The 17,500-nt window shown below is 50.6% G+C and overlaps 1 protein-coding gene across 11 annotated transcripts in view; it reads left to right on the top strand.

Annotated features, from left to right (window-relative positions):
• EBF3 (EBF transcription factor 3) overlaps positions 1 to 17,500 on the top strand; it is a 117,999-nt gene that overhangs the window by 65,888 nt on the left and 34,611 nt on the right. For 7 of the 11 annotated variants that reach the window (XM_034986141.1, XM_034986226.1, XM_034986170.1 and 4 more), the window contains exons 7-8: positions 11,624 to 11,705; positions 15,356 to 15,500. In XM_034986141.1, coding sequence (XP_034842032.1) covers positions 11,624 to 11,705; positions 15,356 to 15,500 — 227 coding nt within the window. The remainder of the gene's footprint in view (positions 1 to 11,623; positions 11,706 to 15,355; positions 15,501 to 17,500) is intronic. The other 4 variants (XM_034986150.1, XM_034986217.1, XM_034986189.1 and 1 more) reach the window with 1 other exon arrangement.

Below are 17,500 nucleotides of genomic sequence, written 5' to 3'. Positions count from 1 at the left end.
CATCACCCCTCTTGGCATTAGGGGATGTCATCTTTGTCCTCAAATTCTGAAGTCCGTTCCAGGCCCCCGGGGATCCTGTTTCTGTGGCTCTCCAGGTCATGGCAGCGGGGTCGTGGCCCTCCAGGCCACCGCTCAGGGGCGCGTGTACCTACAGCCAGGGAGGTTCCTTGCGTTAAAGGTTCTGTTGTATATTAATTTTAAGTTGCAGTGTCTGCACTACACGGTGACACCACTAGCATTTTGATGAAGGATTTTATCCATGAAAAAATTTTCATTATCTGAGTTCCCAGAGACCTGCCGATGGGTTGGCCGCCTGACCCGCAGCCGTGTCTCAGAGTGTCAGGGAGGCGGCTGGGGCAGGAAGGTGCGCACTGTGCTGTTTTCTCTGTTATGTGAGCGATTCATGGGGCTCTCTATTCTCAGGGAAGTCAAGACTCCTCATGACCAAAAAGAAAGAGAAAAAAAGAAAACCCACTTAGGTGCATTTTGCTCATTTTCTCTTGGATTTCAGGAGTATGAAGAACGAGCACGTGGAGTCACCGAGTTATGGCATAGTCACGTAGAGTGGCGGGAGGCAGGCCTCCGTGGTCACGGCGTCTCTACAGTTTGCATTTTTGGCACATGCGACGTAGCCACGGGAAAAGAAGTTAGGGAATACGGCCTACTTTTTTTTTTTAAACAGGATATTCTTCAATGAATTCATCCTGGTTGCTTTCCTGAATTCTTTTATCATCTGCCCGAATTGAGGGTGAGGATCTCTAGTTGTTGCAGAGTGAATGACAGACTTGTGTGTGTCCTCGTGAATCCCACCAGGAAGGGAAGGGTTTGTGAAACTCCTGCACGGACGGGTGTTGCTGGCCCTTTCGCTCTTGGGGGCTGTCGAGGTCATGGGTGGGTGGGTGTGGACGGAGCCCCCTGGACAAGGAAGTCTGCTGGCAGAGGAACCAGAGAGGAGGACGGGACGACCCAGCTGGGAGGAAGGGTCTGTCCCAAGTTTGTTGGCAGGCGGGGAGCTGTGTCCTGATTGCACAAGGGCATCCCTGTGCGCCCCACGGACGCCGCGGCGAGAGGCCCTCTAGTGGGGACAAGTGGCACTGCGCACCTCTGCCTTGGGCAACAGTGTGGTCCCTCAGGACCCCAAGCTCACTGTGCACCCCCACCCCAGCACGAGGGCAGCGAAGTGAGGAGGGGCAGGGGAGCTTCGGGGGCCTCCTTGTGGACCCTGAGCGCAGCGATGGGAACACCCAGGCTGCCCACGTGCCAGGGCTTGACAACAGCCGAGGTGACGTGCCGTGTCCTTCCCAGAGAGCAGACACAGGCTTTGTAAGGATGCTCACCTGCTTTGTCGAGCGGATGCTGGTTTTGTGAGGGTGTCCCCTTGTGAAATTGCACTCGAGAAGGACAAGTGGAGCGGCGCTGCCCCGTGGCCACGACGCCACTGTCGCTCGTGGTCCCGTGGCGGGGGTGGGGGGTACGTTCCCGGGCCCACCTGCTCTGCTCTCACTCCCCTGGTCCGTGCTGTGCCGTCTGTGGGGCCCCTGCTCACACTGGAGTTTGGATAATTCTCTACCTTTTTTTGGAATTGCAGAATCATAAAATATTTTAATTTCAAGGTTAGCAATTTTCTCTTGCATACTTAATTTATAATTAGCTGGTTTATAAACCTGTTCTGCGAATATAATTTTACTGTTGCCAAATGTTCTTCATGAATAATTAAGGGCAAATCCCTATTTATCAAATTATTAATATACCTAATAGCCTTGTTTTCATAAACAATGCATTGGAGTTGGATTTAACGAAAACCACCTCGCAGGGACCTGGTGTTCTGTTCCCACCGCGGCAGGGACCCGCTCGGGCTGTCTGCACAGAGGGACACTTGTGCTCTGTTCATGTCACGGCCCCCGGCCTTCTTTTCCCCACAAAGGCCCAGGTATCAGTAGCTGGACAAACACAATGGCCATTCACCAGTGGGACTGGCCTCCTCGGCCTCGTGAACAATGTTGTTATTTGTTCTAGCCATTCACCAGGAGCATTTTTGGAGGAAATGTAACAGATGAAACCATCCTTTCAGCCTTTAAAATTCTCTTTCGGCATAATCCTACCCCCATTAGTAGGGGACCGCTTTTCAAAGTGAGGAAAGCAACTTTTATGTGTGAATTTGGACGTAAGGCATGAAAAGTCGCGGTCGGGCCCTGCAGTCCCGCGACCCAGACCATACAAGGTTCGGTCCAGAAGACAGAGGAAGAGCCGGAGGAGAACGGAATCTCGGGCCGGGCGTGCGGGTGGGACGCCCGCGGAGGCTCACGCGCACCCCCTCCTCAGCTCCCTTGCTTTCACGGAGGACAACACAACCGTCCTTCCCTGTGCCCGAATCCAGATCCCCTCCTTGCCGGAAGAAGGTCTCCGGCTCCCACTTATGAGTCCTTCGAACAGTCGAAACAATAGGAAAGCCACGGTGCTGATTCACAACTCATCATTAAAGACCAAACTCGTAGGGCCTGCCGGCCGAGGTCGTGGGGCGCTGTCTCTGCACCCCCTTGCTGGGCGCGGGGGGCGCGCGCGCCTGCAGCCTCAAGGGCCGGGTCGTCAGGCCTGGGCACGGAGGCCGCGCTTGCTTCTTCCCGGCCCCCGGGCTCCTGGTGGAGGCTCTGGAAGGAGGTAGGGCCGGGCCGTGCTCTTCGTGGGGCTGGCATGTGAGCCCACTCTCCATGTGTGTGCGACTCCGTGTGTATGATTCATTCCAGAGCAGTTTTAGTCCTCATAAAATATTCATTTTGGTTGTGCAGGGCCCTGTAATTGCCATCTCTCACCCTGAATTATTTATACCTTGCACAGACTGACAAAGCTTTGCCATGCGGCACTAGATGAATCAGAAACACGGATCTTTGCTGCCAACAGCATTATAGTTTCACAAAATATGGCACCCACGTCATTCTGGGCTGCCTCATCTCTAAATCCAGCTTTTCTTGATTTGACATTTTCTTTACTCTTCCATTGTCTTACTCAGGCAGAAAGGTTGCCTCTCAACTCAAAGCAGCAGCCTTTCCCGCTTGCATTATAGCTGCTGTGCTTGAGAGGACTAATGCGTCTTTATTGCCCTTACTTTTTTATGCTCAGTAACAAGACAGTGCTTGGGCTCACTTTAGAGCCATATATTATACATTAGCGATAAAATGATGCAAATAGTCCTGAATACTCTTCAAACAGATAGTGGCGATCAGCCCGGATCTAGCTGCTTGTCACAAAAACAGAAAATGGAAGGTGACGCGAGAAGGTGGGTGGGGGAGCGCCCCCCGCCGTGGGCTCTGGGCGGGCGGGGGCGGCGCCCCGAGCACCCCGCTCCCGGCCTCCCGCATGCCTCTGCTCTCCCCGCCTGCCGCCTCCCGGCCCCGGGCTCGCCCTGCTGCTGGGTACCGCCTGGCACGTCTGTCCATGCGCCCCGGCCTCTCTGGGGGGCCCCCGGGCGCGGTCTCTCACCACCGCGCCCCGCCCCCCTCCCCGCAATGCTCTGGGACGTGAGCACTCAGAATGAGGGATGTGGGCATCACGTCCGAATACTTAGGAACACCGTGCTAACACGAATTAGGGGCTGGGAGGCCGGAGCCAAACTCCTCCACAAACCTTTGGAAACTAGAAAGGAAAGAAACCCAATCGGCTCTGAATGTCGGGAGCTTTCATTTCTGCGCAGACAATGACAGCCCACAGCAACTCCAGGGAAAAATCCCCGCGTGCCGAAGGCCCCAGAAAAGATCATCTGTGGAATATTCACACGCAGAGCTGTACGGCGGCGTGGGGAGCCGAGCGAGGTTTACCGTGATTTTAACACCTTGGCCCTTCCCTGAGCCGCAGACCAGGATTAATTTATGGCTCCTGGCTCATCAACAAAGGGACCTGAAGGGGGAAGGCTCAGTGCTGTTTCAAGTAATGGATGACCTGGACACACATTTCTCTTGTATTTGTTGACACGCAGGGGTAATGAAGTTAAAGCTTTGCACACATGTGCCCCCTCATTAAGCTGCATTACCTGCATTAAAACTAATAATTGCCACTCAGAGCTGTGCTCCCATTAATCATTTATAATGTTTTAATAAGTTTTTAATCAGGACCTAAAAGGCGAGAGAGGCCAGCATAGGCAAGTTCGACACTGGTGTCCTGTGTGCATGCATGGGCTTGATTTAAAATGTGATTTTTTTTTTTTTATTAATAATTCAACCCAGAAAGATGATAGTTCTTAATTAAGCAAGCTGGCATGGATTGGGGGGGATGTGCATCTGAGCAGGAGAAGATGAACAACATCTTTCCCACTTGGAGATTGGGGCGGGGGAACCCCGAAAAACTAAAAAAATGCACATTTGTTTTGAGAACGATCTCCATCGCCGTCTGAAGTGAGCATGGCAAGAAGAGCGAAGATCCCGAAAAACACACCCGCGCGTGGTGGGAGGGGTGTGAAGCCCCACGTTCAGGTCCGCGTAGGCACTTCATCTCTGTGCACAAAGTCTCTGTGAGAAGTCTCCCCCAGAGCTGGCAACAAGTCAGGGGGTGCATCTGATGTGAGCCAAGTGATGCTGGCATTTTTCTTAAATAAGGAGCTTCGTGATCAGAGCCGGCAAATAGAGCAGTGTCCAGAGGGAGTGAGGAAGCTGTTTTAATGAGCCCACAGCGAAAGACAAAATACAGACTGATTGACAGGGCGAATGATCTGGTGGGGAAATAATGTCAATGCTGCATTGCCCATTAGAAATAGAGAAATAGGTAAAGAGGAAAAGAAAGATAGGCACTTGAAACAAGAACCCTAGTGTAAATATAGTGCACTTCACATTTCTTTTGTGTTGTGCAGTTGACTTCTTTTAAACAGATAACCTTATCAAAAGTATCATGAAATATCAGGAACCGTTACAGAAAATACTAACTAGAATCCTGACAGCGAGGCGGGTTGGGGAGCGGACAAGAGCATAGTACTCCCGGATGCGTTTGCGTTTAGAGTGTCTACCTGGGTTTTGCTTATCTGAACACATTAAAACCACCCGGAAAAGTTTAATGCAAGTCATACAAATTTCTCCAAAAGGAGGGCTCGGCAGGATCTGTTCTAGAGGTGGATATTGAACTGGCCAGCAAAGCTATTAAATCTCATCAGATCTCCTTGGCATCATTTTAATGAGAATCATTGCAAAAGTACAAGATCATGGTATCTATAAGTACCTCTTGACAGCCGCTGGTGAAAGTGTGATGAAAAGAAAAACCATTACAGCGGAAATTTAGCGATAAGGCTCTTTGGAGGGACGGTGGGGCCTAGTGTGGCTCTAGACCGTGAAGGGTTAATTCTCTAAACCTAATAATGTTCGATAGTGAGGTATTTGTCAGGAGATAAAGAAGTGATAGAATCTGGGAAGTGGGTCCCTTGGTGATTGTAGTACAAATATTGTTAATGCGGTGTGGTTACTACAGCGAAGGGAAGTAAAATAGCTCTAGTCCGCCAGAGACAGGCTGGGCTACAGTAGAGCAGGACCTCCAGACAAAGGCCAGTAATTGTTGAACCGCGAGTCAAGCCGTGGGTGTTTTCAAATCCTCGTCCACCGATATTTACATGCAGGGTGCCGCGCGTGCGGGGGGCCGGCGCGCACGGAGCCCGGGACCCCGCGGTGGGGAGCTGGGCAGCCCCAGACCTCTCGCCAGGGGAGGGGGCCCCTCACGGAGCACATCTGGGCACAGCCGTAAAATTCAATACTGTCACCCTCTGCCCCTTCATTATGACGTCATGCAGGCCCTACAAGTATATGAGACCCATAACTTGAAATGTACAAGAATTTAATAAGTCTGGTGTTGGAGCAATTTGTCATGGCATATTTGAAGAATAAATCAGCCTAATGGAGCAGACTTTTCCTCCCGTATGGCATTACGGAACGTGAGCCCTGTAATAGCTAATGGCAGGAGAGGGAGAAAAAGAGAGGCCTGACATTCAGACCCTCGCATTTTGGAAATCCGATACGTATTGACCTGTGTACTATCTCAGTGCCCAGATCTGATGTCAGCAGAATGTAGTCTTGTATAGGAACTGCTCATTACAGGTTTGGTGCAGGAAGCACATTGTCTCTGAGCACCAGAACCCGATCGGCTAGAATTGCTCAGTAATCAATACTCCAGCGACTGATGGCCGGGCGCGCACACCACAGCTGCGGCCACCACTTTCAGGGACTTCCCAGTAATTAGCAGGGACTTCAAAGAAGCACTCCACTGGTCACTTTCTTATCAGTCGGGGAAAAGTCTCTTAAAGGCTCTATCTTTTAATTTGGCTCTTTAACTGTTTCCTTTCAAGAGCGCAGGGGCGGCCACAGCCCCGACTCCCTGAGCAGCCCTGCTCCTCTCCACGCGCTCCTCCACGTTGGGGCGGGGGCTGGGGGCTGGGGGCTGTGGTGAGTTGCCGTGGATTGACAGAACACAAAATGAACTGTTTTAAGGTGCGCGATTCAGTGGCGTGTAGTACCTTCCCAGGATTGTGCAACCACCACCCCTCTGTGGGTCCAGACGCTTCCACCGCCCCCCAAAGGAGACCCTGGACCATTGAGGTGTTGCCCCCTCCACCCGCCCTGCTCCCAGACCCTGGCCATCACCAGTGGGTGGGGACTTCGACAGCTACATTTTCTGGTTGGTATCCCATACTCTTTCTTGTCAAGGCAGTGTTATGAAAATAGCCTTCTGGTTTTGCATTCTGGATTCAGGAACTACAAGCGTGGTGGGGTTTGGTCTGGAATGGGGTTCACTAGTAACCTCTGGAAGCTGTCAGCGCCATGATTCACACTCGGATGCTTTGGGTTTTCTGATTGATGACACGGAGGTCTATCCATGGCCGTCTTCATTTGTTGCTTATTAAGAGCTCAGCCTTAAAATGGAAAGGCGAGCAGCACCCCCTTACCCCCCTCCCCCACCAAAAAATGATATCAATATTTTTCATTCTTGACTCAAATTTCCCATATTGCCCACAGGTGAGGGCCAGAAGAGGGGACAGAGGCTGGAATTGAGACGTGGGAGGGGTCTGCGGCAAGCCAGAACTGTTTGCTCTGAGCCCGTGCTCAGGTGGGGCCTGAGGACTCCTCGGACGGCCTGTCGGGCTCACACCTTGCAGCATGCTGTCACTCACGTTTTCAAGCACTGGTGAGACCAAGCTCTGGAAGAGTCTAAGACTTGGTGATTAAAAATTAAAAAAAAAAAAAAAAAAATCCCTGCATATAGGATTCCCGAAATGCTGAGAGGAGGTAATTTCAAACAAGTGATACCCACGTGCAAAAGGCAAGCAATTAAAACTGCTCAAAGTTCCTTTTTTCTCCTCAATCACCAGGGTGCGCACGCCAAGCCCACTGCATTTCTAAGGAGACAATCTATTTCTCCTTTGACCAGAGGGAAAAAAATCATTATTACATGATTAGTGGCTTCAGCTAGGTGAGAAGCAGCAGTGCAGGGAAGGCGGTGAGGATGAGTGGTATTAATTACCTAACACTTGCTGGCAAGATAATTTTATCAGTGATTTGGCCACTGGTAAGTTGCAGCTTTTGATACAAGTGGGCGAGTTCTTAGCTATGGAAACATGAGGGAAGGGAATGGTGTCAGATGAAATGCATCTCATCAGCTTTTCTCTGACAAACCAAATTCATTCCTTATGTAATTGATAACGGCCTTGTCCAATTATTTCACACATTACAATACACAGAGGCCCCCTTTACAGGTTTTGCAGGGCTGTAATTAGCTATGCTAATATCCCCTTTATTGGCCCTAATATTGCTCAACACCTTTTGCCATCCTGGAACCCACGAGAGCCCCATGGCCTGTCAGGACCACTGATTATTGAGAAGGATAGCTTTAATCAAACATAATTGCAGTTAATTTTTCTCTCCTGCTCTCTGTTGCCAGCATCTAATGCCACGGACTCCTTGATATTCCATTAAATTACAATTAAGCAGCCTCCTTTGTTTCTGATTGTCCTGAACACCACCACAAAGTTGTGCAGCCGTTTAAAGGAGAGCTGTTTGTCCTAATTGCCTACGCGCACACAAAGGGCCAATTTATACAATGCCCATGTAGAATTTAAACAGTTCATAATGTAATGGATATTACACAGGAGCCTAACACTACAATTAAAATGATTTTCATCAGATAGAGAAGCTCTGGTTAATCAGCTTCATAAAAGTAAATATAAATGAACTAATTCATAGCTTAAACACACAGAAGTGGAGCAGACTCTGAAATGAGTTACTGCGGTGGGGGCTTGCCCCCTATTGGGGGAGAGGGGATGCTGAGGGTGGGCTCCCGTCGAAACGGTTGGTCCCGTTTCTCACGGTGGCCCCGCTCATGGTGTCCTCGTCCGCCGCCCCGTGCTTCCGTGGGTGCCGCGGCCGTCTGGGAGGATGCTGGTATGGATGCAGCCAAGACTGAGCCTAACCTGGCTTGGCGGGCGCGGCCGTGGCCGGGCTCTGCCGGGTCGGGGTCCCCGCACACGTGAGGGCCTGCCCCGGGGGGATCTGCAGTGCAGACGGCAGGTTCCGTGGCTGGAGCCAGCGGCTCTCCCTAGGCCGCGGCCCTGTGCCCACCTTCCCAGGTGCTGGTGCGAGGGAGACGGGGGCGCCCCCAGAACCTGCGCGCGTGTGTGAGCGCTGGGGGTCGCGCCTGTGGCCTCCTCTGTGAATCCCTGCACGGGCTCCAGGCCGAAACCTGGTTTCCGAAGTAATGAGATCCTACCTCTCCCCCTTCTAATCGCTACTGAGAACTTCCCAGGATTGTGCGCGGTCTCCGAGCAGAATATTACTGGGGAGTTTCAGTGAATGTGCAGCAGTTTGCCCTGGGCAGCTGCCTTCCCTCCTGCCTGAGAGAAACAAGTAAATAAAGCCCATATTTCAAGCTTGATTTACTCTGGTACCTACTGTGAAAGCTGATGGCTCTTTAGGGAAATAAAGACAGGGTCAGGGAATTAGTGTACATAATGGTCATTTTGATGATGGGCCAACAGATGCAATGGAAAGCACACGGTACACAATTAAGCATAATGTACTAATGACAGGTTCGAATTTTTATCGCCTCTTTGCCATCGAGCAGCAAATCCATGTTTAGCAGTAATAAAGAGTTTATTGGTGTTAAAGCCAAAGATTTTCTGACATAGGAAAGATTTTTCCTTTCATAACAAGAGTATTAAATCCTTTGTGTGTACCAGACTCTGGAAGTGAGATATGTAAAGTGGTTGTCAGATAGTTCTTAGGAAAAAAGCCAATTACAGGGTAATTGAGTAAAAGGATGAGAATTGTCATTTGACTTCACGTGTAGTAGGGCACCCGGCGTCCTCACGCTCCCCAAACGTCGGCACGGCCCGGCTTGGAGAGCCACGCATGGGCTGTCTTGTGCCATCCTCCTTAGGATGAGGACTGACTGACTCCTTCGCTTAAACACGAGCCAGACGAGGCAGAAAAGTAAGCACAAGGCTCCTCTTCGTCCTGGCCGGAGCTTCCTGTCTCCGGCCCCCGATGCTGTGCCGTGTCGTGTCTGTGTAACTGGGACCCGAGCGCGAGAAGGGGGTCCTGCCCTCCGGTGCCGCGTGTGTCCCCGGCTCACGAGACCCTCGGCATCAAAGCAAAGACTACCGGCACCACCTCCCAAATCAGTGTGTGTACCTGCGCTGGGGAGCCAGGCCCCAAGAATGCTGAGGTTCGGGGGGCCCAGGGGTGCCCAGCTTTGTGCTGCTGAGTTCCGCCCGCGGCCGAGGTAGTGGAGGCCCGAGAGAGCGCCAGGCCCCGCTCCCCCATCATGGCCCTGGTTGGTCAACATACGCTCTGCTGTCTTAGAGGCAAAAGGTGAACCGCCTAAAAAGACATCAAGGAATTTAAAAAAACCTTCTCTGGAGAGGGGCAGGGGGAGGGTAAAAAAAAGAAAAAAAAAAATGCCTCCCATGACAAAAAGCTCCCGCAGACGGCTCCGTACAGAGGAGAGCTGCTCGGGCCGGCGCCTGCTCAGAAGATTAGCCGGGTGGTAATGTGTGGCATAATTGCACCATGTGGCTGTCCCCGAAGTGAAAACCTAATTGCCTGACAGGACGATCACTTTGTGACGCCCTCACCTTGTTAGGGCCTTCCTGATGCAGTTCAAATGCAGTGTGGCCGCAGGTGCGTCTAATTTACCTCTGCAGAGCGCGTGGAGTTTAATTGCACGGTGGTTGTTAGGAAAAATTGGTGGGTGGAATATCAGTGACTTACTGTGTGCTGGTGGCAGATGGTGCTGAGAGGCACCGGGAGCTAAGTGTAGAGGTGAGGTGAGTTAATCAAAGATGTAAATTCTGGCCTAAAATAGTGAGGCCTGGCGGTATGTGAGAAAATTTAATGAAGTGGCCACTCTTCTTTTTCCCATCAATTGGGTTTTCTTCGGCTGCGGTGAAAAGTCGTCCGGGAATGCGGTTAGAGAAATGAATCTTCGTCTGTGCAGTCTTTTTTGTTTTCTGATATGATCATTGTCAACAAGGAACCTTGACTGTAAGGTCGAGTTCAACGAAATCATGTGAAACTTCTTGAAAATTGAATAATCCCAAGTAGGACAGGTGACATTTGGACAGAAAAGAGAGGAGTTTTGTTGGTAGCCTTGCCGGACAGGACGCTCAGATGCCGGAAGAGGGCGTGTATTTTGGCCAGAGACCCCCTCCCCGCCCCCCGGCGCGGCCCACGGTGGCCTCGCCTCATCAGGATGAGGCAGAAGGGTGCAGGAACCAGACCCCCGCGGCCCCCATGCCGGGTGCTCCAGCCCATGCGCGCACTCTGGGAGCCAGAGCTCCTGTCCTTGTCACCGAGCACGCGGGCATGGAGGGGACAGCGTGATGAGGTTTTTGTCACAGCATCTCAACACACTGTCAGGACCCCTGAATCTTCACGCCTCAAGGCACAAGGGCGGGGCTTGGCGGGAAGTAGAAACGCTCTCGCCCTGAGCCCGGGCTGGGGGTTGCTTCTCCTGCTTTCCACCTGAGGGGATCCTTCAGTGCTGGCTTGGAATTACCGATTATTTCCTCAAAAACACATGTAGACCCTTCACAGAAGTCACTGCAGTCCTTAAAGCACACCCCCAAATCCTCTCTTTTCTTAAGAGTTGCAACGACTGTAACTTTTAAAAATTCATCTTGGGAAGTCCGTTTACCTAGGCGACTTGGCTGCCAGATAAAGTTGAGCATGTCCAGTTACAGTTGAGTTATGGGTAAACAACAGTTTTTTAGGATGGGGATGCTTTGGGACATACCTATCCTAAGAAATTATTTGTCATCTACCCGAAGCCCAAATGTCACTAGGCAAAACTGTCACTTATTTGCCAAAACTGCAGCCCCGTCTGGGCTGGACAGTCCCCCAGTGGCTACCGTGCGAAGATCCAGGCAGGGAATGGCCAGTCCAAGTCGCAGATGCTGTCCTAAAGCTTGGAGACCCATACTGTCAAGACAGACGTTAAGTTTGTGGACATCAGGGCTGGCGGTCGGACCCAGTACCGCCCCCTACAGGCGGCGAGCGCGTGGTGGCGGGTAACCTCCACCACTCCCCACGCAACAGTGTCTTTCTAAAAGTTTGTGAGTTTGTCTCATGACCCTAACACATATCCGTTTTTTGTATTTTTATAGATTCTTTCTAAAGTTTTTCCTCAAGTGCAATCAGAACTGTTTGAAGAATGCAGGCAACCCTCGAGATATGCGGAGATTCCAGGTACACATCTCTCAAAGACACGCGGGCCACGGTCCGGACTTTTAACATGCAATTTGAATTCTCTGATGTTTCGATTGTTCAGAAAACAGTCTTTAGTTCTCCAAGGGCTTGGGAGCAAACCCGAATCGGTCCATTTGATACAGTATTTAAATCACTTTGCCTTAAAAATGATTCGGGCTCTTCAGTACGCCAGATTCATCGAGTCTGTGCGCACTGGGGTTTGCTCTGAAAATGTGACCTTGGCTTACAAGGTGCACCTCTCAAAGTGGTGGCGCCACGCCCGGCCTCCGCGTTGGGCTGCCAGGTGTCTGGAGGTCAGAGTTCTCCCAGCTGCAGGTTAAGACGGGTTCCCCCTGACGTTCAGCCATGGTGAGTCTTGTAGGTGTGTTTCCGAATGACTGTTTCAGAATCTCTTCAAATACGTTAGTACATAAGGTAGCCTGTTTCCGCAGCCGTACGTGGCCATGCACAACGGATGAGAACTTGGAGCCCATGCCCAAAGGTCTTCTCTTAGGGATCGATGGGTGGATTGTTCATGGGGCAGAGCCATACTGCAGCCTGTTGGGTAAGCACAAGACCTTGGGCCCCCCTCATGAAGGGAGCTGCACTGTTTGATGCGGGCCTCTACATGTTCCAGAATGTTCCCCCAGCTCAGCTTCCTTTCCCTCAGGGTTGATGTATTCTTGCTTCCTTACACCCTTGCCCAATTGCTAGGCCATGTTGCTGGAGGCAGGCTAACTCATATTCTGGTTTGCTTCAGAGGATCTCATCTCAAGGAGAGAGGGAAGACCTGGATTGGTCGTCACTGAGTGCATATTTTTCTTGCCTTTGTGAATGATTAGGAGGTTGCTTCAGGGTGAGAGGTACTCCCCGCACAGTGGATTATTTTGCTGATTTTAATTGTGAAAATATTCTAGGCCGGGACACAGAACTGCTGCTAGTCCCTACCAACCAGAGAGGAATCTGGCAGCTAGTGGGAATGATGCTAGATTGGATGACTTACCCTCAAACTGCTCAAGGTCATCTTTAGCAATTTAACTTACATTCCAGTCCTTTAGGACATGTGACATTTGTCTTTACAGCCAACCAGCCAATCAGAGAAGGGTCTGTGGCCTGGTCCACAGTCATGCTTTGCAGGTGGGGACAGTGTCTCTTGTAAACAGCTGGGCCTGCCTCCAACTTTCTGGCACCAGGCTTCACAGTGGTATCTGCCCATCGGAGCAGAGTGGAAGGGTGCACACTCACTCGCCATTGGCCAACACACCCTCAGTTGCAAGTGGGCCCACAGTTACTAGAAGGACTTGCTCTGCTCTCTTTAGCTCGTCTTCCTGCCTCTCAGAAGAGTTTGTACACAGTATTTCCAGCTGGCTTCACAGACTCAGCACCTTCCTGTAGGTGCACTGCAGGGCTGGCCCAGGCCAAGAAGCAAAACACAGCTTGTCTGCTTCCTCTGCTGAGCCACACACTTTTCCCTTGGTGACTGACCTATTTGGAGATGACAGAGCAAAACAGTGTCCTTTTTTTATTTTTATTTTTACCTTTCTTGCTTCTTTAACGTATCATGGTCTGAGAACTCGAAGAGGGTCAAGTCTGGCTCAGCATTCGTTCTGTGGCCTTGCCTCACGCTCAGGTGATGGTGCAGGTCCTCCCAAGCCCTGGGTTCTGGGGGCAGAGGTGGCCAAGGCACTGCAGGTGCCCGCCCTGTGGGTGGGTGGCCGTCGACAAGAAGAGGATGATGTGTCTAGGCTGGACTGGGGATGCCGATGGTGGTACCCACAGTGTTTTGAGGCTCAGAGGGGCCCAATACTGTGAGACTCCAGTAGTCTTGGTGAGGCCCACCCAGGGGAGAAGCATCAAGGAAGCTGCCCCTGGGAGGGAGTTTTGGGGGGTGTGGTGGGTACGGCCCCTGCTTCACAATCTTCCTGTGGGGCCTGAGATTTTCTTTATGAAAAAGTCAATTACACATGTATTCAAATATGTGTGTGTGTGTGTGTGTATGCAGCTTTGACCTTTTTAACCCTTAAAAATGCTATTTTTTAATTTTTGATCACTTATTTTTTTCTAATAGACTTTTTTTGGGGGGGGGGCAGAGGGAGAGAGGATCTCAGGTAGAATCCCTGGTAAGCACAGAGCCTGACACCATGCTCAACCCCACAACCCCAAGATCATGACCCTAGCCGAAATCAATAGTCGTATGCCTAACTCCTGAGTCACCTGGTGCCCCTCTAATAGACTGTTTTTTATTTTTAAAAGTTTTATTTATTTATTTGTCAGAGAGCGAGAGAGAGAAAGAAAGAGCCTGATGCGGGACTCGATCCCAGCACTCTGGGATCATGACCTGATCCGAAGGCAGACGTTTAACTGACTGAGCCACCCAGGTGTCCCAGTAGACTGTTTTTTTTAAAGAGCAGTTTTAGGCTTTCGGGAAGAATCCACGAAGGTTCCGAGCATTCCCATGTGCCCCCTGGGCACCCCCTCCATCCCAGTTGCCCCTGGTGTTAATGTCCTACATTGGCGAGGTACATTGGCTACATGGGATGAACCAGCGTTCTGTTAACCAAGGTTCGCTGTAGCTTTGGCTTTCAGTGGTCATTTTCCAGGGCGTGTTTGGACATGTGCAGACCAGGCGGGGAGAGCAGACGTGGACTGGGAACCCTTCTGGTCCCCTCCTCTCCTGTCCAGCTGCATGTTTCTCTGTGGGGCTGTGCTTCTTGAGGTGGTGCTGGCCCTCACCACTGCCCACATGTGGCCAAGGCCAGGCTCCCGGCACCCCAGATGCTGGCTCCAGCCACAAGTCCTGCTGTGAGACCCAGACGGAACCAGGGCTCGTGTCTTTGCTACTCATATCAGCTCTTCTGGAAATAATGGACTGCATGGGCCCCCCTCTGTTTAAGAAAAACCTTAAGGCCGGGTAGTGATTCTCGTTTCCCGAGTCCATTAAAGGGTGCCATTTCTGGGCTACCTGGGCAGGTGCCCGGGGTCGGCAGGGCGTTGGCACCAGGGTCCTTGCCAGTCTCCGCAGTGAACTTGAGAAAGGATGCTTGCTCTGGATTGAAAACACTGCCACTACTCATATTCAGCTTGGTCTTTTCAGATTCAGGAAGGTTCGTTACCAGACATTAGATGTAATTTTCAAATCGACCCAGGGATCACGGATGATGGGCTGGGGTAGCCGGAGTCCTTCTGATTTAGGAAGGCTGTTTTTGGCAACCCTGAATCCTCACAACTCTTCAAGGGAGGACAGTCTCAAGTGAACTAATTTTAATTAGATAAACTATCTAATCAATATGTGAACAGATCAATCAAAACAGCAGCTTTAAAATGAGCGGCTGGAGGGGTGTTTCTGAATCTAATGGCTAGAAGAATATTTCTCTGAATTGAATTCACTTGTTAGCATAATAGGAGATTAAACTGTAATTAGTGTAGCAGGTTTTGAGGAGAAGCAATCTTGAGTCAAAACAAAGCAAAACAGCCCGCCCACCCCCACTAACCAAAAAAGCTGCGAGTGCTGGCGGCCCGGGAGGCCGTGCGGAAGCGGACACGGGCGTGGCTCGGGGCGCACCGTGGGGCCGGCGGCGGCTTCTGTCTCACCCAGCGGGTGGCTGTCTGTCCCTCCGCCAGCTCGTTTCACATCCGCTTCATCTTCGCAGGTTGTTGTGTCGACAACAGTCAACGTGGACGGCCACGTGCTGGCCGTGTCTGACAACATGTTTGTGCACAACAATTCCAAACACGGGCGGCGGGCCCGCCGCCTAGACCCGTCAGAAGGTACGGCCCCTTCTTATCTGGAAAATGGTAGGCACACATGTTACATGTCTTTTTTTATTTGCAATGCTTCTTTTCCTTTGCACCATCCTTTATGTTGATTCATGTTGCGCTGCCCTCGCCAGGGGCCCCTCCCGGGCCTGCGGTCCCCTAGAGGGCCTGGCCGCCCCCCCCCCCCCTGGAGCCCGCTGCCGGGGTCCTCTCCTGCTTCCCCTGTCCCGTTATGGAGGGGCCTCACTCACCTCACCTGCCATGGGCTTCACTTTATCTGTTTGTTTGTTTCTAAGCTTTCTTTTGCTTGGAGTTTTCTTGCAGTTTTAATTTATTTGGTTTTATTTGGGCTGTCCTAAGCCCCCATCCAGAAGGTCATCCCCAGATACTCCGTGCACGTTTCAGTGGGTGGTTATGTTGTGGGCCCATCAGCTCAGAACAGACATCGAGGACCGTTTCCTGTCCCTGGATGGAATGGGTGGGGGGCAGGGTGAAGGGAGTGAGGGGAAAAAAAACCAAAACGGCATAAAATGTTCTGTATGAAATGCTTCCAAGTGACTGACTTCTTGTTTTGCTTCTTAAAAGAGAAGAATTTTGCTGAGAGTGATAGGCAGCGGGGCGGTGGTCTTAAGACATGGAGTCAGGGTTCAGAAACACTCAGACACAGAGGGCCTTCCCCAAGCCCCTCACTCACACATGTCCCCACGATTTATCCCACCCCCTGTAAGATAAGATCCTCATCCTCTATACCAGAACACTTCCCAATAATGAGATTCTGACCAACATGAATTGTTGAGAAAGTAATGTGAGGTGTTTTTTTTTTTTTTTTTTCTTTTTCTTGAAAGTGAATTGCAAACAAAACAGCGTGGTTAAATCTTTTGGAGCAAAGAGCCCATAAAACTAAACCATTTTAAGACCAATCCTCCACACATAGGTCTCGAATTCAGGAGCCACACAGATGTATACACAGGAAAATGAGTGAAGTGTGTGTAGGTTATCAGAATGAAATACGATTCAGACATATAAAAACTGGAAGACAGTTTATGAATCTGCTGTGGTCCACAAAAATAAACTAATTTGTTTTTCTACATTAATGACTAAGGTATAAGAGAACAAAAATATCGTAATTAAAGGTCGCCCTGGGCACCAAGTCATTAGGATCTGTGACGTACTGTTTATCTCCTTCCTATGCACTGAAGGTAGGTGTGTGTTTTGCTTAGCAACCATCACTAATGAGGTTCACAATTAAGAAGGTTGAATCCCTGGTCCTCAGTCCCCTGCTTCCCTAGAGAGCCAGCACTCACAAGGCAGGAGGTTCAAGGAGGCCCTCTCAGCCCTCTGGTGTTAGGTTGTAGTCTGGGTCCAAAATCAGCCTCCTCTAATGAGCTATTATGATCTGAGCACAGTACAAGCATTTATTTTTGTAAGTAGCAGGAAAAAGCATTTGACTGCAAGCAGAAAAAATAGCATTTAGAAAAATAAAGGCCACTAGTGGGGGTACCTTGGAGATAAGCCCCAACTAATCAAAAGCTATTTGCAGAAGCAGTCTTGCTGAAGGTTTTTTTTAAATGTTTGCTTCTCAATATTTTATCAACATTTAAACCAAGTCACTTCCTTGCAAGCAGTTGACGTATCTCATTCCGCCCCCAGAAAGTGACTCATAATTTTAAAATGCATGTAGTTGACTTTGGGAACTAGCATATGTAGAGAGGTCTTCAAGAAGAAAAGGCGTTTGTCATGAATGGTAAAGGGGTGTGTGTGTGTGTGTATTTGGTAATTAATACCCCGTTCTCCAGGTGCTCTAGGAAGCACGACAGGGTTCTCTCCAGGACGAAGAGATACGCATCCCATGCTTCTGCCACTTCCTGAGAGGGCCGACACTTAGGAAGTTCATTTTCAGGGCTGGCCGTCACCGGCCAAAAGCCCGTTTACCTCCTCCTTCCTGCTTAGTACCTATTGTAGGGGTGGGGTGCTGGCTTTGATCTGTCCCACATTCTTTAAGGAGAAAGCGCCCCCATCACCCAGAGATCTGTGCCTCT

This window comes from Mirounga leonina, unplaced genomic scaffold (assembly GCF_011800145.1).
Source record: "Mirounga leonina isolate KUSES-001 unplaced genomic scaffold, KU_Mleo_1.0 Mir_114, whole genome shotgun sequence".
Classification (NCBI taxonomy): Eukaryota; Metazoa; Chordata; class Mammalia; order Carnivora; family Phocidae; genus Mirounga; species Mirounga leonina.
Note: the sequence above shows the minus strand (reverse complement) of the source record. Positions and strands in the feature narration are given on the sequence as shown.